This window comes from Panulirus ornatus, chromosome 58 (assembly GCF_036320965.1).
Source record: "Panulirus ornatus isolate Po-2019 chromosome 58, ASM3632096v1, whole genome shotgun sequence".
NCBI lineage: Eukaryota > Metazoa > Arthropoda > Malacostraca > Decapoda > Palinuridae > Panulirus > Panulirus ornatus.
Window position 1 is genome coordinate 27,575,733 of NC_092281.1, and position 13,726 is coordinate 27,589,458.

Here is a 13,726-nt window from a genome sequence, read left to right on the forward strand (position 1 = left end):
TCGTTACAGGAATGTCATTACTCTCATCAGTTTAGAAACTAAACTGATTCTGATTGTCTATATTCCTTTTCAAGTCACTCTTAAAATGCGGGGCAATCACATTGCACACAAATGCACTACACTTTGACCTTTTTAACTTGAAATTCTTGCATCCTTTACTGTCTGCATATCACGCTTTGAGATGATCAACAACACGTAACGAACAGTGTTCTGCAATGGATGGTGATACATTTCCTTCAGTCTCCCGTGCGTATTCACTCACTTTTTCAAAGAGAATTGTGGTTTGTCTGAGTACTAACGAATGGCTCTTCAGCTTTCTTGTGTTCTGTTGGCTCTTCAACTTTCCTGTGTTTAGCTGTTTTGTTGCTGTCAATGTAACGAAGTTTGGCAGACAATGGACATGGGCAGTACTTGCAAAGACAATTTGTGTCATCCCCCTCTACTTTTCTTAACCGATTTGGGCCCCGTCTTTCAACCACTCTGCTCTAAAATGTTGAATAGATTAATTACTCATTGTTGTGTTCGTTAAATGTAATGGCTTGCGCGCACACAACCAGTAATGTTACTGTCCTTCATGGCCCACAGATAATTCTGTCACTATCAAGAGTCAGACTGAACCTGAACTGAAAAGGGGACTTCAAGAGGGGGAGCCCACGGAATACACCCGAACTGAACCTGTTCAAAAAAAATTCGAACATGTTCACTTCGATGAAAATGAATTACATGCAATATTTGTATTATTTTTCTTATTTTTTCATGTTTCGATTAAACTTTCAAAATCACATTAACATGTTGTAATTGAATACACAAGAAAAGGAAAGAAAAAAACGCGCCGAAAGAAGTTTTAAGGTGCTAAATACGAAATTTAGACGGTAGATCTCAATAAAACGCGCTACATCCAGCACCAAAAGCGTCAAGTTGGCAACTCTGAGTGTCCTCAACCCCCTCTCACACAAAAAGTGTCTTTTACTTGTGGCCCAACAGTTCATAATGAAAAAAAGAAAAACAAAAAAAAACTTAGGTTTCCTACTTGTAACAGCTATGTATTGACGTTAAATGGCATTTGCCATTTACTAGACCACTCAGCGATTTTATCTAGATCCTCTTGTAATTTTAGCCTATCCTCATTTAATATGGCACTACCGATCTTTTTCTCATCTGCAAATCTGGACAGTAGGTTATCTAACCGTACGTCAATATCGTTAGTAACCGCTGCCCACGGTGATGACTCCCCATTCATTAAGACTCTCTGTTTTCTATCACGTATACAGGATTCTATCCAATTTCTTTTGCAACCAGCAATCCCCAAGGCCCGGACTCTGTGCATCAGTTTTAATGTCGGGAACTTTGTCGAATGCTTTCTGGAAGTCTAGAAAGAGTTGCGAGAGTCATGTGTTATCATATGTTATGCAGGACAAGGAAAAATTGTATGTTTGTGGACAGGGTACCAGCAGTCCACGCGAGGGTGAAGGTGAAAGAAATGACAGCTACCTGGGTCATAGGAGTGCTAACTCAATACGCAGCAGTAACATTGTAACCCTGCCGCTATCCAGGCCCGCAAACCACTACCTACCAACATTTAGATATGTTACAAATGGCATATCTGATACTTCCGTTTCACTGACATTATGTGACGATTCAATAAACAACTACAATGGAAAGCAAACAGCAGTTAACTTGAATTCTTTCAAGACTTAAAAAAAAAAACAATGAGAAATGCCTATGAACGTGATATCAGCAAAGACACAAATGATAAAACTCGTAGACTTGGGTCAAAATATTTATCCGTTTTCAAACACTGCTTTCAACTACTCTCATTCTCTCTACGTGCCCACACTCCTTTTGAGGAAAAGGCACTTTTGCTTCAAAGTACAATAACCCGTAGGTGTCAATCCATCGATCTTGGCCTACTCGGTAGTACAATTGTGACAGAGTAATGGTGGTTTGTAACAGATAAAACCTGTCAACGTGACATTGTTTAGTGACGCATAAAACTGTACTTACACACAAAATATTACTCATAATCAATCTAACAATAAACAGGGTTATCTACACTATACGAGAAAAGTTTGTTTAATAATGTTTCCTGGGTCGATGGAGACGCGAGCCATGCCCAGAATAATTGTCAACACATCTAGAACAATCAATCCCGTACCAAGAATAACCAGCATTGTACCTAGACCCTGGACAGTGCCCAGAGCAACTACCACCCTACACAAGAAAAACCAGCACTGTACCTACAACCACCACCACTATACCAAGAACAACCGATGCTGTACCTACAGCAACCAGCACAGTACCAAGAACAATCACCAGAACACGAAGAACAGCGAGCACAGGACCAGGAACAACCAGTGCTGAACCAAGAACAACCAGCACAGCACCAAGAAAAACCAACTCAGCACCAAGAACAGCCAACACAACATCAAGAAGACTCGATAACATGAAAATATTTACAATTGGTAAATGCAGAGGTAAGACAGGACATGAGCATAAACAACTGTTGGTGGTCGACCAGAGTTGCCAAATCTGTAATGCCACTGAAAGAATGAATTTAAATGGTCCTTCAAGTATTTTACTTAAAAGGCCACCTTAGCATAAATTATTGCTCTCAGTGGTAAGGCAGAGTTTCTGAAAAAAAAAAAAAAAAGGTTCCTTCGATGGAGGTTTTCATATCCACAGCTGAACCAATTTTGAACTCGTAATGATGTGGAAAATACTAATTGCATAACAACAGTGAATTCACCTCAGACAACAGGAAAGGTTTCCATATTAGACAAAATACAAAACTAACATTCTGAAAACCTCCAAATAAAGATGCCTTTCATGGCAACAGACCAACATTCCTCTTGATAGTTCCAAGGTCATGGACGAGGTGGTTGATTACGGGCCACTAACAAGTCCCAGGTGCATCTGTTACACTGATTAGAGAGAGGTAGGTGTGCCTCTGTGCAGAGGGCGTGAAACAACACTCCTGCCAGGGTACACTCTTGACCGGTCTTGGGTGACAATAACAGGTGTGGAACAACGGCCTTCAGTTGCCACTGTGACTAGGCCAATGGTGAAGGAACCAGCTAGTGGAAGTCCTGTTACCAATGCTTTTGTGCGGTGTGGAGATCTCACATGCTGTACAACTCGTCCACCCACAAGCACCTGAAACCCTGCAACGCAGTCATGTTCTAGGGGAGCCCAAGCGATGACCACCCCATCTACACCAACCCTACGTGTAATATGGAGACCTTGTGGTCGTGACACACATGTTGCTTCTACTTCTGAGGATATGCTACCCAAAGGTGATCTTTCTCGCCATTCAGGTGCTGAAGCACAATCAACCAGCACAGCCCCAAGAACAACCAGAACGAAGACCAACCAGCAAAGCACCAAGAACAAACAGCACAGTACCAAAGACAACCAACACAGTACCAAGAACAACTAAAACAGCATCAAGAACAACGAGTACTGGACCAAGATCAACCAACACAGCACTAAGAACAACCAACACAGCACCAAGAACGACCACACAGCACAAAGAACACCAACGCAGCACCAAGAGCTAACAATACTTAGAACAGCTAGCCTGGTACCTAAAGTCACCGTACCGAGAAAAATCGGCACCGTATCTAGAACAACTAGCATTATACCTATAACTGGTACTGTACTTAAGAACAACAGACACCATACTTAGAAACAACTGCTCGTTCGATGAGGTTGTATAATCAGCAAAAAAAAAAACAAAAACAAAGGGGCACCGCCTCATCGAGGACTTTCTCTCCAAAAGGAGCCCACCATATCCTGCACACCCCATAAGGCTGTTCAGAATATGAGAATGAAAGGAGAGAAGTTGAAGGAAATGGAGTGTCTCAGATGCCTGGGAGTGGATACAACAATGGCTACGGAAGCTGAAGTTAAGTCACAGGGTGGGTGAGGGGTCAACATGCTGCCAATGAACTGAAGCATCCGGGGTAAACCATAGGTCTGTGGGGCCTGGTTGTGAATAGGGAACTGTTATAGTACATTACACATGAGAGCTGGAGAGTGGATACAAGCGGATGTGGCCTTTCTTCGTCTGTTCCTGGAGCTACCTAGCTAATGTGGGAAACACCAATAAAAGGATGATATATATACTGTCTATATACTGTCTTTTGGAGCGAGAGGTTCTTCAGCAAACATCTCCACATACTGATATAGCAGGTCTTCTAATTTAAATGTCAGCACAAAAAGGCAACCCTTACAAGTACAACTAGGGTTTCTACAAGACAAGATATCGTCAGATGGGTAAATGACATTCAGAATTTTTTCTGGGTGTTAATTATGATTGCTTGTAACATAAGGCACCCCTAAATACCAATAAAACACACTAAAATTCTAATGAGGGTGGAAAGAGGAAACCCATGCAAGTATGGATAGAATCCCTTTACATTAACCTGTCTCCAAGTATGGATAAAGTCCTTTAGAGGTGAAGTAAGGCATTATCTTAGTTGCTTTTCTCTGGGCCCTTTCACTTCTTACAGTCCAGTAAATAGACTTGAGAGGCATGATCCAGTTTGGTTCCAATACATTTTGTGAACAGTTTACACCCATTTCCTTATCCATAAGCTATACTTATATGCAATCATTACATTTACCAGCAGACAGTTTACCTCTCTACCAATTCTGATGTACAGCTCTGGCAAGAGGCTTGACACAATGACAATTCCTAGGTTTTCTTTCACTGTGTTCTCCCCTTATTTTCTTTCACTTGCTTGGACTGAATTTCAACAACCATTCATCAAACCAACTTTCAGTTTGTCTAAATCCCCTTTTAAACTGGTGCAATTCATTCACACACAAGTTCAGGTAAGAGTCCAGTTAGCTAAGTAAGTAACTATATAAATCTGGAACAGCAGTGGGCTCAGGACTAAACCCGATGGCACCCTACTGGAGACCCCAACCAATTATGAGTGTACTGTACTTATCTAACCTGCATCCTTTGCTCTCTTCTGCGAAGATGATCTATCCTTGCCTGTAGATATTAATCAACCGCTAATGGGATACAGGTTAAAAAGCTTTCTGACAGTTATAGAATCCACAATCTACCCATCCATTTCTCTGATCCTAGACTGAGCTTACCCTGTCGTATAAGTCTGAGATTTGTAATGCATGGTTTCCTTTCACCGAATCTGTGTTGTCTCCAAGGCAAGTGTTTATCCTCTGCAAGTTTGCAAGTAGTCCTCCACTTGCTTTCGTGTTATCTTTTCCAGTGTTTTACAAGCCACACTTTGTGAGGAAGACTGATTGTAGTTCACAACAATTTCCTGATAACTTTTTTAGCCAAGGATCATTTGCCCCCCTTTAATATCACTGGAAGTACTGCCTTTTTTAGTGATGAATAAAAAAATATTTTGACTGGGCAAGTTTAATTGCTTGATTATGTAAGTAATAGTTTCTATACCTTCCAAAGCTTCTCACCTATCCCATCTTGCTGATGCTGGGACAATAGCATCATCCACTACAAAAATACTTTTAAATCTAGCATTCAGCCCCTTACATACCTCCTCCTCATTCTCAATAGTTCTTCCCATTTGCCAGATCAGTTGCTTTTTAACTAACACTTTGTTTCAGATGAAGTAACAAAAAAGGTCTGGAATGTCTTTTGCCTTCCTTTTCCACAAAACTCTTAAAAGATTTTCTGCTACCCCTTCCTTATCTTGCAGTATTCATTTCTTGATCTCATACTTTTCATATGCTAGGCTGACTACACTGTCATCTATATCTCCTTCACATTATATCTCTAGGCTGACTACACTGTCATCTATATCTCCTCCACAGTCCAATCTCTAAGCTCTCATTCTTTTTGACATTCTTCACTTAGCCATGCCTCTCTCCTTTTTGACCTCTCTCCTATCTTTGCATCCAGTGGCAACCTTGTTCTGACCCCTTCATTTTAGATTTCACAGAATCTTCTATGTCAATGGCCTGTACTCTGGCTACTGAGCCACCTTTTCCAATTCATAATCACATTGAACTTTCTCACCTTTAAGTAGATGCCATAATTACATTTCCTATATGGATTTGTCCCCTTCTCTGGTCCCCCTCTTGTGTTCTCTACAACCATAGAGTCAAAATAAAGCATTACATATGTGATTATTGATATATTGTTTCTTCTGTGGTCTTATTGATGACTTCAGTAAATATTGCCTTTATCATACTGCATCACTGTTCTAAAAAAAAGTGGTGGCACCAACATCAGATCTGTTTTTGTCATTAAGCCAACTTCCATATGATCATGTGAAGTTTTTCAGTTGTGATACTTTAAATATTAAGCTTTCCCTGTAACTTACTGATTTTTCTTTCTTCCAGGAGAAGCAACCCATCCCTGAACTGGGCCCAAATGGTAAGTGCTACAAGTAATTCTTCAATCTTATCAGGCTTTTCTTTATTGTACAACTTATTGGTACTGCTAGTTCCAAGTTTCAGAATAGTCTCTCTCCAAAGAATTCATGTTGGTATACATTAGAAGATAAGCCAATGCTTTAAGTACTGTACCATAACAATCTACCTAGGGTATTAAACTCCATGGAAAGTTGATCAGCAATAGACCAAAGTGCATTTCGTGCCAGTCTTTGTAGTTTGTGGCAACATAACCCCAAAGATTTTTTCAAAAGACTTTAAGGGGAAAAAAAAAATTCTGAACCTACCTTAGGTTTGCTAAAGTTTGATATAATTCACATGGGTATGGTTGATGAGGTGTGAGTGCAATAGGTGCAAATTTGTCAAAATGTATTCTATCAGAACAAACAAAAGTTAACAATGAACACATTTAAATATACTGTTGCAAAATACACATCAAAAATAGAACATAATACAGTAATCCAAAGAAGGTGAACAGAAAACTTTTGTCACAAGAGGAGCAGCTAGTCTACAGTGTACTAATATGTACCAATTAGTACAATAAACGCATAAATACAAAATATACAGGATGCTCGAGGACCTTGAAAAAATTCGATTCCCTTTTAAAAAGAATGAGTAAGGAAAGGGATACTTAAATTTATCATAATGTCATTACACCTAATTTACCAAGAACAATATGAACAGCATACTTTGCTACAAGATGATCTGTTAGTCCATGGTGTATTAATATGTACTCATTTGTAAAATACATGAATAAATACAAAAAATTCAGAAAGCCCAAGGACCTTGAAAAACTTGTTTTCCCTCTTTTGTGAAGAATGAGTATTGGAGTCCATACTTACAATTCATTATGTCATTAAATCTAACCAAAGAGAAGTTTCTGGAAAAAAAAGCTGTATTCTATATATAAAGTTACATTTGTGCATAAGCACAGCAACAAATTTGGATTACCTGTGAACAAAAGTAGGAATTAGTGTATGATTTCTCTTAAATTCCCATTTACCCAAATTCATGTATAACTTCTGTTTCTCCACTCAAATTAACAGTGCAGTCTGACAGGCCAATCTTATTCACATTTACTTTCAATACCTTTTTCTCTTTAGCTCTATCAATAAAAAACCTTACACTCCATCCAACACTTCTGATTCAGCTTATGGAATAGCATCCCCTGCATGCAACAGCTGTTGTAACTTCCATTGCTTTCCACCATGTTCTAACTACTTCACAATCATAACCCCTAATTCCACCTTACAAAATGACTAGCATAAAATCAAACAATCATGGTGACATCATATATCCTCTCTATGCACCCCAAAACTTAATTGGAACCACTCACACCAACTTTCACATCTCTTAATAGCATATGCATCATACATGCACACCATAATCAGAACCTCAAAAAATTTTTTCACATGACTTTTAAATCCATAAATACTGTACTCTCATTTTACTTTCAGTTTTCTTCACTTTTTGCCTAAGTGCAATATGTTGGTCTACTCATCATTCACCCCTCCTAAATCCACTTTTTCCTTCATTTGCAGAGGATCCACTTTACACAATCCATTACAGTCACACCATAAACCTTGTTGAATATGCAGTATTTTCTCTCCTTTTATTTCTTTACAGTGGCCTTTTCACTGCCTTTGACCTGTCATCTGGTTCACGACTACTTTCTCACATTGCCATGCAAACTTTCCAAGTCCATTCAGCAGCAGTTTCATTTTCAACCTTTACTAGACCCATGTCTTTTCACAGCTCCACCTAGACTTCAAAGTTCTCCTTTTTCTTCTGTGTTACTTATTGCTCTTCCCCCTTTCTCTTTTGTATGTTTTCTCCCTCATACATATCCTACACTCTCCTAAATTCTTGTTTTATGGTATAAATTCCATGTTTTTCTTACCATCATCCCCAGTCATACCTTTATCATACTTGCCAACATTTACATCATTGTCACAAGCAGTTTCCCTGATCTGTCAGGTATACCTCTGCATTTCACATCTGTTTACCCTGTTTCATTATTGTTTGTTATTCCCACAAAGATTTTCCTTCATTCTTCTCCAGAAACCTCATTAGATTTCCAATTATTCATAAACATCAATGTTATTACATCTTTAAGTGTTTTTTTGGTTCTCTTTTCCTTCATCATCATTTTCAAAATATTTATTTCATCCTATCTTTATTTCTCCACAACCAAATTCATAAGATCTTTATCCCTCTCATCCTTAAGCTGACCTCCTTTACTTGGGAGACTTCAGCGTACACCACAGGATGCAGATGAAATCCTCCCACACTGATTGTAAGTGGGATGAAGCCCCTATATTTTTAATTCTCGACACAGAGCATATTAACAATAATTTTGCTTAAAATTCCATATCATTACCACCATTCTCCAATGACCCAGAATTGTTTTTCACCCTCTATAAGTACATGATTGCTTCATCTGACCACACTTGTAAATGCTTCTCTACTCACTGCACCTTTTCTGACTACTCACATGTGTGCCACTATTGGCATTTCAATATAATTGACTTGAAGAACCTCCAAGAATTATTTTTTCCTTTCATTGAAAAGGCAGTAATTATGGCAATGTATATAAGAAAGGGAGTGAGACTGATTGTAAGATTTATCAAATAATAACTCTCCTTAGCATAGGCTGTGAATGGAAGGACAATGACTGATCACATTACAAGGATCATTGAATCCCGTGGTGAAGCACGTCTAAGAAGGGGAGAGAGTGCATGGACCAACTTTTACACTTAAACAAGCAATGAAGAAAGTTCCATAAAAAAATGAAGTAAGCATTTGCAGCCTTTTTGAATTTATAAAAGGTATATGATAGAGTAAATGAAAAAAGTCCTCTGGGAAATTCTAACTATATATGGTGTGCATAAAAGACTTTTAAATGCTGTAAAGAGTTTCTGTATGACATGAAGTATAACAGTGGGATGACTAACTGTTTGAAATACATATACAAACATTTCAAGGTTGTACAGCATTACTATGGTTATTTCATGCTTTTATGGATGAGGCATTGCATGAGATGATAACGAGGTAGGGTGACAGCAGTATATTACTTAACCATGAATAAACAAACTGTAATTTGCCACCATTCTTATAGGGACCTCTCAATTTACACGTATTTGGTTCATGCTTTTTTAGAACAACATGCAGTGTCTTTTCATACAATTTTTAATTCATCTTGGCTTAAGTTTGGAATAATGCAGTCATCATTGGACTGGCAGCCCTATTTGGCATTGCCAGCACTGTGCAAGAAGCACACTTTCACCACATTTGATGAGGGTGACCCAAACACAGAATGTACTTCAAAGGTAGCCTGAAATGTCTTTGCTGATATCAGGTGCTGCAAAGAAATCCGCCACAACAAGGCAAGTGTATGCTGAACAGACAATACTAGATTTATTTTTGAAGAAAAAGGACATTTGTAAGGAGGAGGACCAGCTAACAACAGCACAAAGTGACGTAACAGCTGAACTCACTTGACAATCACCACCACCTTTCACAAGTACCTCATCTAACCCAGATGATCCCCTTACCTAATAACTCCTCCTCTTACCACATCTCTTTCCATCAGCACCAGCATACAATTCAGGAGTAGCAGTAAACATAACTGTTAGAATTAAGTTTGTCATTTTCAATTCTTACTGACATAATTCATGGTATAGTATATTATAGTATTTCACATACATACTGTAATTTTTCACTAGTATAATATTTGGTATTCTTAATAATAATGAGCTGAGTGAGTGTGTTAGAAGTTTTGATGCACAAGACTGGGTTATAGTGATGGGTGATTTGAATGCGAAAGTTAGTAATGTGGCAGTTGAGGGAATAATTGGTGTACATGGGGTGTTCAGTGTTGTAAATGGAAATAGTGAAGAGTTTATAGATTTATGTGCTGAAAAAGGACCGGTGATTGGGAATATTTCATTTATTTTACTTTCTCGCTGTCTCCCGCGCTAGCGAGGTAACGCAATAAAACAGATGAAAGAATGGCCCAACCCACCCACATACACATTTATATACATACATGTCCACACACGCAAATATACATACCTATACATCTCAGCATATACATATATATACACACACAGACATATACATATATACACATGTACATAATTCATAGTCTGCCTTTATTCATTCCCATCGCCACCCCGCCACACATGAAATAACAACCCCCTTCCCCCGCATGTGCGCAAGGTAGTGCTAGGAAAAGACAACAAAGGCCACATTTGTTCACACTCAGTCTCTAGCTGTCATGTATAATGCATCGAAACCACAGCTCCCTTTCCACATCCATGCCCCACAGAGCTTTCCATAATTTACCCCAGACGCTTCACATGCACTGTGACAGCATGTTGACCCCGGTATACCACATCGTTCCAATTCACTCTATTCCTTGCATGCCTTTCACCCTCCTGCATGTTCAGGCCCCGATCACTCAAAATCTTTTTCACTCCATCTTTCCACCTCCAATTTGGTCCCCCACTTCTCATTCCCTCAACCTCTGACACATATATATCCTCTTGGTCAATCTTTCCTCACTCATTCTCTCCATGTGACCAAACCATTTCAAAACACCCTCTTCTGCTCTCTCAACCACACTCTTTTTATTACCACACATCTCTCTTACCCTATTATTACTCACTCGGTCAAACCACCTCACACCACATATTGTCCTCAAACATCTCATTTCCAGCACATCCACCCTCCTCCACACAACTCTATCTATAGCCCACGCCTCGCAACCATATAACATTGTTGGAACCACTATTCCTTCAAACATAACCATTTTTGCTTTCCAAGATAATGTTCTCGACTTCCACACATTCTTCAACGCTTCAACTTTTGCCCCCTCCCCCACCCTATGATTCACTTCCACTTCCATGGTTCCATCCGCTGCCAAATCTACTCCCAGATATCTAAAACACCTCCCTTCCTCCAGTTTTTCTCCATTCAAACTTACCTCCCAGTTGACTTGTCCCTCAATCCTACTGTACCGAATAACCTTGCTCTTGTTCATATCTACTCTCAGCTTTCTTCTTTTACACACTTTACCAAACTCAGTCACCAGCTTCTGCAGTTTCACATGCGAATCAGCCAATAGCGCTGTATCATCAGCGAATAACAACTGGCTCACTTCCCAAGTTATCTCATCCACAACAGACCGCTCAAAACTCTTGCATTCACCTCCCTATCAACCCCAACCATAAACAAATTAAACAATCATGGAGACATCACACACCCCTGCCACAAACCAACATTCACAGAGAACCAATCACTTTCCTCTCTTCCTACACGTACACATGCCTTACATCCTCGATAAAAACTTTTCACTGCTTCTGACAACTTGCCTCACACACCATATATTGTTAATACCTTCCACAGAGCATCTCTATCAACTCGTATCATATGCCTTCTCCAGATCCATAAATGCTACATACAAATCCATTTGCTTTTCTAAGTATTTCTCACTTACATTCTTCAAAGCAAACACCTGATCCACACATCCTCTACCACTTCTGAAACCACACTGCTCTTCCCCAATCTGATGCACTGTACATGCCTTCACCCTCTCAGTCAATACCCTACCATATAATTTCCCAGGAAATTATATGGTAGGGTATGGTAGTCCTTCTCGCCTTTTTCGATTCTGTACTCAGTCTCTTCTGGTACTTCCTCACGCAAGTCTCCTTCCCAAGCTCACTTACTCTCACCACTCTCTTCACCCCAACATTCTCTCTTTTTTGAAAACCTCTACAAATCTTCACCTTCGCCTCCACAAGATCATTATGAGACATCCCTCCAGTTGCACCTCTCAGCACATTAACGTCCAAAATTCTCTCTCGCGAGCCTATCAATTAACACGTAATCCAATAATGCTCTCTGGCAATCTCTCCTACTTACATACGTATACTTATGTATATCTCTCTTTTTAAACCAGGTATTCCCAATCCAATCCAAAGTGGATGGAGAGAGATGGGTAATTATTGGTGTGTATGCACCTGCGCATGAGAAGAAAGATCATGAGAGGCAAGTGTTTTGGGAGCAGCTGAGTGAGTGTGTTAGTAGATTTGATGCACGAGACCGGGTTATAGTGTTGGGTGATTTGAATGCAAAGGTGAGTAATGTGACAATTGAGGGAATAATTGTTGTATATGGGGTGCTCAGTGTTGTAAATGGAAATGGTGAAGAGCTTGTAGAGTTGTGCTGAAAAAGGACTGGTGATTGGGGATACCCGGTTTGAAAAGAGAGATATACATAAGTATACGTATGTAAGTAGGAGAAATGGCCAGAGAGCATTATTGGATTACGTGTTAATTGATAGGCACGCAAAAGAGAGACTTTTGGATGTTAATGAGCTGAGAGGTGCAACTGGAGGGATGTCTGATCATTATCTTGTGAAGGAGAAAGTGAAGATTTGTAGAGGTTTTCAGAAAAGAAGAGAGAATGTTGGGGTGAAGAGAGTGGTGAGAGTAAGTGAGCTTGGGAAGGAGACTTGTGTGAGTAAGTACGAGGAGAGACTGAGTACAGAATGGAAAAAGGTGAGAACAAAGGAGGAAAGGGGAGTGGGGGAGTACTGGGATGTATTTAGGGAAGCAGTGATGGCTTGCGCAAAATATGCTTGTGGCATGAGAAGCGTGGGAGGTGGGTTGATTAGGAAGGGTAGCGAGTGGTGGGATGAAGAAGTAAGATTATTAGTGAAAGAGAAGAGAGAGGCATTTGGACGATTTTTGCAGGGAAATAATGCAAATGACTGGGAGATGTATAAAAGAAAGAGGTAGGAGGTCAAGAGAAAGGTGCAAGAGGTGAAAAAGAGGGCTAATGAGAGATAGGGTGAGAGAGTATCATTAAATTTTAGGGAGAATGAAAAGATGTTTTGGAAGGAAGTAAATAAAGTGCGTAAGACAAGGGAACAAATGGGAACATCAGTGAAGGGGCTAATGGAGAGGTGATAACAAGTACTGGTGATGTGAGAAGGCGATGGAGTGAGCATTTTGAAGGTTTGTTGAATGTGTTTGATAATAGTGGCAGATATAGGGTGTTTTGGTCGAGTTGGTGTGCAAAGTGTGAGAGTTAGGGAGAAGAGAAGAGGTAGTAAAAGCTTTGTGGAAGATGAAAGCCAGCAAGGCAGCTGGTTGGGATGGTATTGCAGTCTAATTTAGTAAAAAAGTGGGTGACTGTATTGTTGACTGGTTGGTAAGGATATCTAATGTATGTATGACTCATGGTGAGGTAACTGAGGACTGGCGGAATGCATGCATAGTGCCATTGTGCAAAGGCAAAGGGGATAAGAGTGAGTGCTCAAATTACA

At 39.7% G+C, this 13,726-nt stretch overlaps 1 protein-coding gene across 1 annotated transcript in view; it reads left to right on the top strand.

Annotated features, from left to right (window-relative positions):
- Positions 1-13,726, top strand: part of LOC139766690 (sorbitol dehydrogenase-like) — a 62,883-nt gene that overhangs the window by 7,236 nt on the left and 41,921 nt on the right. Inside the window, exon 2 of the mRNA XM_071695611.1 lies at positions 6,340-6,373. Within this exon, the coding sequence (XP_071551712.1) occupies positions 6,340-6,373 (34 nt within the window). The remainder of the gene's footprint in view (positions 1-6,339; positions 6,374-13,726) is intronic.